Genomic DNA, 11,878 nt, shown 5'->3' on the forward strand with positions numbered 1-11,878 from the left:
CCATTCCCAATGTATGATGTCAGCCACATTTAAACGTCACACTTATTTAACTCTGCTTTAAAACCACAGCAAGGCTTTGTTTTTGTTCACGGAACAGGACATGTAGTGTGCACTCTCTGGGTGCAGTAAGTCTTCAAGTAGCATACTGACATCTCTTCATCAGATAGTGAAAATCCCTCTGAATTCCCCCAGAACCTTTCCAGAGTTTGAGACTACTGGAATAAGAATGGTGTAAATATCACACTTCAACTGGTTCAAGCTGATTCAAATGGACTCGCATGAGCTGGATGCTGTTTAGAATCTTTTTCTGATGACCAACGAGGGTGATGCCAATACGCTGGATATCTCTGCAAGAGAACAGAGGATGTGGAAAACGTTAAAATGGGCTTCTTGTTCTGAACACTCCCAATTTCCCTGTAGAACTAAACATGTATGGTTGTATGTGTATGTGTATCTTTGTCTGAAAAACAATTGACAAGATTTCTGTCTCTACTTGTGTGTGTGTAGACAGAGTGTCAGCAGAACTTGATAAGTTATGATACAAAAGAAACCAGTAAAAGCGGGCCATGAAAATGATCAGAGGGCTGGAACATATCTCCTGTGAAGAAAGGCTTGTTGAACCTTGACACTTGGGGTTGTTCAGCCTGGAAAAGAGAAGGTTCTGGAGAGACCTTCTTGCAGCCTTTCAATATACACAGAGGACTTACAAGAAAGATGAACGGAGGCTTTTCACCAGGGCCTGTAGCAACAGGACAAGGGGCAACAGTTTTAAACTGAAAAAGAATAGGTTTAGATTGCATACAAGGGTGGTGAGATATAGGAACAGGTTTTCAGGAGATGTTGTATATGCCCAGTCCCCAGAAGCATTCAAAGTCAGATTGGATGGGACTTTGAGCAACCTAATGTACTGCCTACTGCAAAGGAAGTGGACTAGATGATCTTCAAAGGTCCCTTCCAACCCAAACCATTCTATAATTCTAAGAATGTTCCTTTTCCTTACTCCTCTCTTCTATGTAACACTTCAAACTAGTACATGGTATACGTGGTTCTACACATCTCCTTAAAAGTAGTTATTACCTGTTGCAGCTGTCATGAACGTTCTGATGTAACAGTATCTCTCTGACAATATTTTTGTGGTGTACCTGGGATCAATATTTGTGCTTATAGAAACACATTACCAATATAAAGTGGTGTTGAGGGTGTTCAGAGGCCCTAATAAGAGGTAAGAAACAGTAGCTACTTTGCTCTGGCTTCCCACTTATTGTGCATGTATTGTCCATACAGCTCTTACTAAACTGCTTTGACTTTCTGCATGGAAAACTCAGTGTCTGGTATCTTCTGCCACACTACTTACTCCAGAGTCATGTGTGATATGACATCAAATGTAATCAGACCAGCCTGGTCAAAATTCTCCTTGTAACGGCCCATCTTGATAGCATCCAACCACTCATGGGCATTGCTGAGTGAAGGGAAATCTGGAGGACAGTTGCTCAGGAGAGGCTGAGATGATCTGCAAAAGAGGAAGGTTCTAAAAACCTAAGTTACCAGCATCAGCTGCCTACACTAGTAAGGTAAGAGTTATGCGACAGAGAGAATGCAATCCCTGAAGAGCACATTACGGAGAATAATACTGTTCTTCATGCCCCAATTCCTAAAGTCCTGATCTTGATGCCCTGTTTCTAGACTAACTGTATTTCCTTTTCTGCCTGAAAACAATCAGCCTTCCTTCCCATTTTATACTCTCTTAGGCACATTCTCTCCTTGTTGCCCCAGATCTTTCAACACTTTCTGGATCTAGACCTATTAGCTGGGCAAAGAGCTGCAGTGAGGAAGTTTCTGAGGCAGAACAGAGAACTTACACCGTTTTATCTTTGTGACTAGCTCTCCCTCTCCTAGATGCACTCCCTGATTCAGAAAGTAACCTATGAGACAATGAGTGCATTGTTTCAGCTCCAACACTCATCAGACAAAAGTATAGCAGTAAAAGGCCAAATAAATGACAATAAAAGAGCATTTGCTCTTCTCCCCATCATCTGAATTTGTCTCAAAGCTATAATTCTTCTTATCCATGGTTATTAGTAAACTGGGCATGACTAGGCACTTTTCTCCTCATTCAGCTCTACAGTACTGAGACAAGGTTTATAACCACGAGGAAAAATCCTCCACGCCTGCGGGATGTAATTTCATCATCATCCCAACAACCATTTAATCTTAGTGTTATTTACCCTTCTAGAGACTTCTCCTTTGCTGATCTCCTGCCTCTGGTTCCATCAGGCTGAAACATGCAATTGGTAAAATATGAGATGTAAGATCTATTTCTAATTAGTCTTAGCTATAGACATCTTCCCTTTCTTTGTCACCTATTGTGAACACACAATACTGTGTGATCACGGAATATCTTGTGTAGTTGCACCCAGATGCGTCCCTCCATTCCCTAAGATCCCTCACTCACTCATTCTCAGTGCGTTTTATCAAGAGATTTACCTCCCCTCATATTCAGCACTCAGAACTCCTCACCACCTATTGAGTGAATCAGGATATACAGTTCTTCCAACCCTTTCACTTTTTTCCCTCCTATTTGTTCCCAGTCCCAGATGAAAGGCTTGGAAAAGATACTATATAGCCTATTTAGTACTTGCTTTTCCTCATGATGCCAAAAGACAAGCCCTATTATTTTGCAATAAATCTTCATCTCACCTGCTACTCCCAGTGCCAGTGGCTTTAAGGGCAGATGGTTTGCGAATCATTTTATCTAGAGCACTGACTATTTGCTCAAATTTGGGTCTCTGGACTCGCTCCTTCTGCCAGCAGTCAAGCATCAGTAAGTGCAAAACAGTGGGGCAGTCTGGGGGTGGTGGCAGGCGATAGTCTTGATCAATAGCATTAATTACCTGCAGGAAAAGAAGGACAAAGCTTTATCACAGCTGGGAAAACAAAAGACAAACAAGCTTCAATCACTCGATGGTATATGACATTCTTCTAATTGAACTGACGCAGGACAGAGAGGCGGATGTACATTCTCACCCCTTATAAAACTTACATCTTGATTGGACATGTCCCAGTAAGGTCTCTCACCATAGGACATCACCTCCCACATGACAATGCCATAGCTCCATACATCACTGGAGGAGGTGAACTTGCGATACTGGACAGCTTCAGGGGCAGTCCAACGAACAGGGATTTTACAGCCCTAGAAAGCAGTCAGAGAGCAACCATAATGTTAGTGAGATAAGGACTATTTGTGAAAATGACATCAATGAACTGATCAGATACCGGTAGCACAACAAAACTCAGAGCATGGGATGCCAGGCTAGTTGATGCTGTCTTGTAGACATTATTGGTTTAAATTCAAATTATATCCAAGGTTTCCATCTTGTTCTATTGACAAATACAGGTTAAAAAAAACAGAATCATGCCTCCTTGTTCCTACAAATCATAGTATCATAGAACGCTTTGTGTTGAAGGGGACCTTTAAATGTCATCTAGCACAAACTCTATGCAATGAGAAGGGACATAATCATAAATGCCATGATGTAATAGATTTTAATTTGTATAGCTCTTTGATGCAGCATTTGAGAGGTGGTAGATAGTAAAATTCTCCTGAAAGCCACAAACATTTGGAAATCTCAAGCCATTTAAACAATCCCAACCTGCAACACTGTGTGGCTAGTATTAACTCCTTCCTCTTTCCATGTTGACCTCTCTGACTGCAGGTATGACCTGCCAAACAAAGTATCATTCTACAAAGAGCACCACTGAGACTCCATTTCACACGAGAGTGGAGCAGATATTCAGTTATTTTTAATTTTTACTGGTTTGGAAGAGATAGCCCACAAGATTGAAGACTCTGTGCCACTAGTCTCTTCGGTCTCAAGACTAACTAAAAAGGGTACACCAAATCAAGGAGGAACATGGAAAAAAATCATAGCTGGCAGCACTGCATAGAGGTAACTCACTCCATAGAGGTAACTCACCAGAGCTCCAGTATAGGTGGGATTTGAAGCATCATCCTCTAGAAAGCGGGACAAACCAAAGTCTGACACCTTGCACACAAGGTTACTGTTGACCAAGATGTTACGTGCTGCCAGGTCACGGTGCACATAGTTCATGTCTGAAAGGTAGCGCATGCCAGCTGCAATTCCCCGTAGCATTCCCACCAGCTGTAACACACTGAACTGTCCCTCCTTCTGCTGCAAGTGAGGAAGCAAATACAGGCTTTTATGACCACAGAACAGGAAGTCAACATGAAAGACTAACAAAGAGCAAGGTAACAAGGTGGACTTATGAAGTTAGAGAACATACATCTTAACTTCGGCAAAAATCTGAAGGTTCAGGAACAGCAAATAAGAAAGGAGGGTGGGCTTAAAGCAATGAATCTCAAATGAAGTCAGACATCAGTGACCTTTTTCTGAAGACAAATTTCATCTTATGGCCGTATTTTCCTTTAGCATCCTACACCTAGTGTCATTAACTACTAAGATGACTAAATGAATGGGAGCAGACAAATCTGCTCTTATTATTTCAAGATCTTTACAATCGCTTCTGTATAATTCTACAAAATAGGCTCATGTGTTCTTCAAAATATGCCAGCCAAAGCATTTGGATCTGTAAAAAAAAAAAGGAATGAAGCATCTGTACTACAAGAATGTCTGTATTATGTTTCATTATTAGTAAAAACACTGGGAACTCTGAGTCCAGAAATAACTACAACTTTCCTTACTTCCTTAAAATGTTGAAACTTTAAATATTCAGTGGAATAAACTCTGCAAAACCTTTTTAGAATGACAAATTTTGGAGCATGCACATAAGGAATTGGAAGACTGTGAACAAAGATAAACAATATAGTACTGTTTACCATTTATTATTTGAGCTGGAGAAGTCTAAAATAATGAAGAATTTTTATACGATGAGTGAGATTTTGGAATATTTTCACCATGTTGGCTCAAAACCACTTACTCTGGTAATTTGCTATTATTTCTATTGCACCTGAAGAGAGCAACTGAGGACTTATAGAGACAGGAGTGAAGAGGAAGGACAGGCAAAATTATCAGATCTGAGACTGGCACACAGCAAGATGAAGAGGTAGCAGTTGTGGGAGACTCTGGTTCTGGTACCCTGAGGAAGGAATCCAGCGATCCATTCTCCATGAACTCTGTGACAATCATGACTGGTCGGCTCTTTGTGACCACACCCTCCAGATGGATGACATTGGGATGATCAAATTGCCCCATGATGCTGGCCTCACTCAGGAACTCCCGTCGCTGTTCATCTGTGTAACCTGACTTCAAGGTCTTAATAGCTACTGTGTATTCACGCTTCCCTGGGTGTTTTAGACGCCCAAAGCACACCTCTCCAAACTCTCCTGTCAGGGAGGGAAGAAACACACCTCAGGTAAGGAAACACAGCAAAGAATTTTAGTCGGGGGCGCTAAAACATTCTACTGTGGAAGACTCCAGGCACTGCTTGGAAATAGGGTTGCTAGGACTGTTTGGATTTAAGGTAAAGTGCCTGATGAAGTCTCAGGTTGAAGACTACATCTTCAAGGTTTAAATGAGGAGCTCTGAGTCTTCGAACAATGCTTTAAATTTTGTTTGGAGCCAGCATCTAAGGGTAAGTAAGTTAAGGTGAATTTTCATAAAAATGAAGGTTAGCTATCTCAAGACACTTTGTGTACCATGGTTGGGTCCAATTCAGGCCAGTCATGTCCTAGGTCTCAAGGTGAACAAGAAGACACTTCAATATCTGCAGTTTCTCACACTACCTGATCCAATGACCTCCTCAATCTTGATGAAGGACACATCAATCTCCTTGGCAAATTCTCGAATAGCTTCATTGGAATCTTCGTAGGTTGAAGGATCAATGTAATACTTCACTCCAAGTCCTACAGTGGAGAAGACAGCCCAAACCATCACTAGAATCAAACCCTGTGAGATATGGGTGGTAATGAGTCCTGAAATGACACAGACCCTTTCCATCTGTTGCTCTGGAACTCTTACCTCGTGTAGTGATATACTGCTGGAGGCGGTCTGTATATGGAGTCTCTCGCCTTTTCCTGCAGGACATAAAGGAAGGGAAAGTCAAAACACACACCAGACTCTCTAATAGCACGTTAGGGTAGGCTTCTTAATGCACTACTCAGAGATTCCTTGAATTAAGGTGTAGAAGATGGATGTTAAGATCTTGCCCATCTGTTAGTAACCACTACATGTTTGTTTTCTATATGGTAGCTTTTACATTGCCATCTTCCTGTTTTAGATATGACAAATGCTAGGGCCTCCAGCATTACTCGGAAAAAAAAAAAATAATTACAGTGTAACATCACTGTCTTGCAAATTTTCTTGCTGTTCATGATAAATTTGCATTTTAATTTTGCTTAATTACAACAGGTTATTCTTTTCAATACTAATCTAAGCCATCTCCTATGATGTCTTTTAAGTTCTTCAAAAACATTGTAAGAGCTATTTACTCTCATGCTTAATTTGTATAATTTTTCCCAAGATTAATTCTGCTTTATTTTTCCTCCTGGTCTCTTAATAGTACTTCTTTCGACTATTTTTTTCATAAATATGGTATCCAAAACCAACCATGCATAGCCAGAAGGACAGAAAGCTGTTCCATGATGTGATTTTTGCATATGCAGATCAAAATGGGTATGTTTTTTATTACTGTAATATTTTGTAATATTTATTGCATATATGCATCTAATTTTCAGTAAGCGTAAGTCTTTCTCAGCACAGACTTTTCTCAGATTTCATTCTCCTCTTAAATGTGTATGATTCAAGTAATTTTTTCCCACGTGATCTAGCTGTTTTATAAGTTTCATCTTATCCTTGTTTTTCTCTAAACATATTTTCCATTTTGAAGTCACTTCTTTTGTTCCCAATGGTATTTATACTTCTTTTCCAAAAATGTACAATTCATGCTAGTTTACAATCTTTTCTAAATCACACTGACTAGACTGTAAATCAAACCCTCTGGTATCCTTTAGTATCCCTGTTGTGTGCATGGATTTGTGTCAACTCATATGCTTTGCTGATTCAGTACAAGACCTTCTAGCTGATGATGACAGAGTATCATGAAACATTGCTACTTTCCTAAAATAATTCTGTTACACTAACGGGTTACTTTTGGCAGGCTTATGTCTTTAAATTCTGCTAAGATTGCAAAATCACAGATAGTTTTACCTTCGAAATCTGTTCTGCTTTACTGGGGACCTATACCTAGGAGTTCTAACTCAATTAGACGCTGTTGCATCTGAAAGTCAGTCTAAATTCATGGGGTTTTTACAGGTTATCTGACACGCTAATGGTTTTCAATCATTTAAAAAAACTAGCCAAAAGAGGTGTTACACATTGTGTATTGCCTGAAAAATGTGTACCAACAACTTACAAAAAGAAGTTAAAACTGTAGCATTTGAATCTACGTATTTTCAACCTATTAAAGAATTATTCAATTAATGTGATGTTTCCAATTTCCTGCTTCTTCAAACCTGCAAATTGAAAGTACAAATTTGCTATCTCTTTCTGAACAACTGTCTATAAATTGCACATGATCCTTCAAGTACAAGTGAGTCTTTTATGACATTTCTTATTATGCAGATACATTTACAGAAAACCCATTAATGTCTTTCCTCCACAGAGTTTTGGTTATACTAATTTATTTTGGGTTTGGTTTATTTTTTTTTAAATATATGTTTTATTGAGTTGTGCACATAATAACACATTTCCAGCTATAACAAGAAATCATATTTGTAACAGTCCAAACCTACAGAAGGAGGCAACAATGCAAATATAACAATATTTGTTAATCCTTTTCATTCCAGAAAGAAAAATATTAAAAAAGAATATACACAGGAGAAAACAAATGTAGAAAAGGGAAGAGAACAAAAAAGAAATGATTAAAAATAGATGTCACATTCTTAAGTAGTTTATACATTTTATTAGGTCAGCAGAAAAAGCTGAAAAAGTCCCTCTAGTGCAGAGGCAAAGGAGAGCAAAGATACAGAAATCCATTCTGACAATCTAGATTAAGTGATTAAATTCAAACCTCAGTAAATTCAAGGAGCAGGTAATGACTGTTCCTTTTCTTCATATAAAAAGCCCCCCATTGTTTACTTCTGTACATGTACAAAAGTAGCAATGCCCACTTTTCTCTCTTTCTCTTTAAAACTTCTGTCCTCTTTTGTTCCCATAACAGATTATCTCTACATTGATTTATCTGCCCTTTTTTCTTTCCAAAAGTGGTACGTGCTTTCTTGAACCTCTAATTTATGAGTTAGTATTATAGTTTATGAGTTAGTGTTGCACAAAACCACTGGTGTTGTACAGATTTTATTCTTCAGAAAAGGAGCTATTGTCTCTTGGTCCTTGGTTAAAGGGTATTTAGCACCTCCTAAATAAGTAGATCCAAATGTTTATTTTACCAGTCCTTCTTCACTCTACTGTTTCTTTCTTCACTCGCTTGCCTAAAATTCAATTTACAGTCCCTTTTTTACAGTGATGCATTTCAATACCTTTTGAGCACCAGTTTTCAATGCTTCCCTTGTGTGAATTGCTAAGAAGCCAAATACCAGCATGAGTGGTTTACCAAAGGAGAGGCTCCTTAGATAGGAGTAACGGGGCAGGATCTTCCCCTAATTAGAAAATGGCATCTCAAAGACATCTGGATAAATATAGATCAGGCTCCTTCCCTTATGACGGGCTTACGTAGCAGGGGTAAGAAAGTTCCACTGTCTGCAGTGCACACAAGTAGGTCAAGGAATTCACCTCTTAAAGATGATGGCAAGGATGGCAATGGCAGCAATTACCAGGAAGGCTAGACCACCGAGCGCTGAGCCCACGATAAGCGGCAGTCGGTCCTGCACCATCTCCGAACGCTCTTCTGGCAAGGAAGACACATGCATACACACACACAAACACAGAGAACAGGAAATGTTAGAGTCTCCCTTCTACTCACCTCGATCTCATGCATGATTCCATCCCTACCAGCTCTTTGTTTCCCAGGCTAGTCCTGGCTATTCAACAAATGCTTGACTTGGTTATCCCTCTACCCTTTCAGTCACCGTGCTTCTCCAGTGCCTGTCTTTCTGCCTCTGGAAAGCCAGCGCTCCCCCTTAATCCACTTTTCCTTTCCCTGGTTCACTGACACCTGGTTAGCCACTGAAGTGTAAGCTAGCTTTACACCTGGGCTATGATCCCATTGTCTCCTATTAATTCAGCTTGTAGATGACAGACATAAGTACCTTTGATCTAGACCAGGGAGTATGACAAGGTAATATATTCCTCTCTGCATGATGGTGATACTGCTTAAAGGCAAGCTTCTAGCTCTATGTCCTGTGTTCCACTTATCTTTCAGACTTGCACAGAGCATTCAGCTCTAAGGTGTCCCGTTGACAGCTGAAGACCAAACTACAGCAGTGTATAGTGCTATGTTTGGCAACACCATCCTGAAGAGAGCTCTAGATGTGCAGAGGCAGCAAGAAATAGGACTGGGGAATCTGGTGGCAGTGTAAACAATACGCTCGGACAGCATGAAGCTTCTTTGAGTGAACAAATCTGCATATGGAAATTATGATGTACAGAAATACAAGTTGAGCAGTAGTGTCTGGTAGCAGTCCTTCAGGGACTAAGCTAATACACTCAGGGACACACACAAGTGAAAGATGGTCCCCTGCAGATCTGAGTACAAAATGGTAGCACTTACTTCCTGTTAAAGTCTGGAAATACATCTTTCCACTGTACGGACCATAGCCCACTGCTGTTCTAGCTCTTACTTGGAAGGCATAGATCTTGCCTGGGCTCAGATTTGATATGGTGGCCATGTTGGTTTCGCTAGTCAAGATGAATGAATTATCTTCATCTTCTGCCTGTGAACATTAGTGAGAAAAAAGGAATGTGAGACTTCTGCACACATTGCTTGATTTCCTCATCAAGGAATGCTAGATTTGGAGTCATAACAGATGTGAATGGAGAACAATTTTGTATTTGCCATCCTATAATTCCAGCACATAAACAGGTAACTGATAATAGATAACAGGTAACACATTGAAGGGAACCTTGAGGGACCTTGAAAGGGTTGCTCGGTGGGCCTACGCCAACTTCATGAAGTTCAGCAAGGCCATGTGCAAAGTCCAGCACCTGGGGTGAGACAATCCCAAGCACAAATATAGGCTGGGTGACGAGTGGGTTGCGAGCAACCTGGCAGAAACGGACTTGGGGGTGCTGGTGGATGAAAAACTGAGTATGAGCCAGTAATGTCAGCTTGCAGTCCAGAAAGCTAATTGCATCCTGGGCTGCATCAAACCAGGTGTGGCCAGCAGGTCAAGGGAGGCGATTCTCCCCCTCTACTCTGTTCTCATGAGATTCCACCTGGAGTACTGCATTCAGCTCTGAGGCCCCCAACATAAAAAGGACATGGATGTGTTGAAGTGAGTCCAGAGGAGGGCCACAAAGATGATCAGGAGATTGGACCACTTCCCCTGTGAAGAAAGGCTGAGAGAACTGGGATTGTTCAGCCTTGAAAAGCAAAAATTCTGAGGAGATCTTAGAGTGGTGTTCCAGTATTTAAAGAGGGGAGGGACTCTTTATCAAGGAGTGTAATGATAGGACAAGGGGTAATGGCTTCAAACTGAGAGAGGGTAGATATAGCTTAGATATTAGAAAGAAATAATTTTCTGTGAGGGTGGTGAGGCACTGGAACAATTTACCCAGAGAAGTTGTGGATGCCCCTTCCCTGGAAGTGTTCAAGGCCAGGCTGGATGAGGATTTGAGCGACTTTATTCTAGTGGAAGGTGTCCCTGCCCATAGCAGGGGGGTTAGCACTAGATGATCTTTAAGATCCCTTCCAACCTAAACCATTCTATGATTCCATTATTCTCTCTCTGCCACTTAGTGAATGAGAGAGTACATTCCTCCTCCCAAAATTTCTTACAAGATGTCTGTCCAGGCATAACTGGAGACACAGAACTTTCCTCCACAGACACATGACAGAATGTTGCAGTGAGTCTAATTCCAATGTACACATTTGGAAACTTCAACTCCTTCCACTTTTACCTGTGTCAGGTGGTGCTAAACTCATTAGGTTGTTAGTCACAGCTTTTTAGCTTAGCTACACATATCTCCTCTTTTTTTATTTGCATTGACCCTAAATGGTTCAAAGCTGTGAAATGAAGATGGGCTGGTGTTCAATGAAGCCTATATTATGAACTTGTGCTTTTCCTACAGCTTCCTTTCCCCTCATAATTGAAACATTTTTCTCTGCCTTACCCATCCTGATCCAGGAGTGCATCTTTCAGACAGAAGACTCCCCTGTTCTCTTTTTTTGTAACAGCTATACAACAATGAGCACTGCATCACTTTCTGCTCACCTTGTCAAAGTAACGCAGTTGGTAATCCAGGATGATCCCGTTGGGCTGGTCTGGCTGAGGCCATGAAAGTGTGATACTAGTGGTAGTACGACTCACCTGATGCATCATAGGGACAGCAGAGGGGACTGGAATAAAAGAAAGCAAGGAGAGGTTGCAAAGACATAAGCTTAACAATGAACTATAATTGAATATTCATTATGATAAATTATTATGGTACGTCATCTCTCCCTTTATTTTCTCTTAATTCACACTATGAAGTACTTTATAAAATAACCAGAAGAAATCCAGGAAAAATTCTACACTCTTGGAAGATAGTCATTGACAACTTGGACAGGAAGAAAGTTAAGAAATATATATCCAACAGGTCAACGATGAACAAGAATTATGAAATTATTTATATTGATCTGGAACATTATTCTGATCCTCAAATTTCAGTTCTCATAGAATTATAGAATGTCTTGGGTTGGAAGGGACCTTAAAGATCATCTAATTCAATCTCCTTGCCATGGGCAG

The 11,878-nt window shown here is 40.4% G+C and overlaps 1 protein-coding gene across 1 annotated transcript in view; it reads right to left on the minus strand.

The window, feature by feature from the left end:
- Positions 1-238: 238 nt before the first annotated feature.
- Positions 239-11,878, minus strand: part of LOC104279065 (ephrin type-B receptor 5) — a 12,632-nt gene continuing 992 nt past the window's right edge. The window contains exons 2-12 of the mRNA XM_009876234.1: positions 11,366-11,490; positions 9,703-9,865; positions 8,766-8,880; positions 5,997-6,052; positions 5,762-5,881; positions 5,115-5,362; positions 3,975-4,190; positions 3,041-3,190; positions 2,698-2,891; positions 1,355-1,510; positions 239-347 (exon numbers count right to left, since the gene is read on the minus strand). Of these exons, the coding sequence (XP_009874536.1) occupies positions 239-347; positions 1,355-1,510; positions 2,698-2,891; positions 3,041-3,190; positions 3,975-4,190; positions 5,115-5,362; positions 5,762-5,881; positions 5,997-6,052; positions 8,766-8,880; positions 9,703-9,865; positions 11,366-11,490 (1,652 nt within the window). The remainder of the gene's footprint in view (positions 348-1,354; positions 1,511-2,697; positions 2,892-3,040; positions 3,191-3,974; positions 4,191-5,114; positions 5,363-5,761; positions 5,882-5,996; positions 6,053-8,765; positions 8,881-9,702; positions 9,866-11,365; positions 11,491-11,878) is intronic.

The sequence above is a fragment of the Apaloderma vittatum genome, unplaced genomic scaffold (genome assembly GCF_000703405.1).
Source record: "Apaloderma vittatum isolate BGI_N311 unplaced genomic scaffold, ASM70340v1 scaffold1269, whole genome shotgun sequence".
Taxonomy (NCBI): Eukaryota; Metazoa; Chordata; class Aves; order Trogoniformes; family Trogonidae; genus Apaloderma; species Apaloderma vittatum.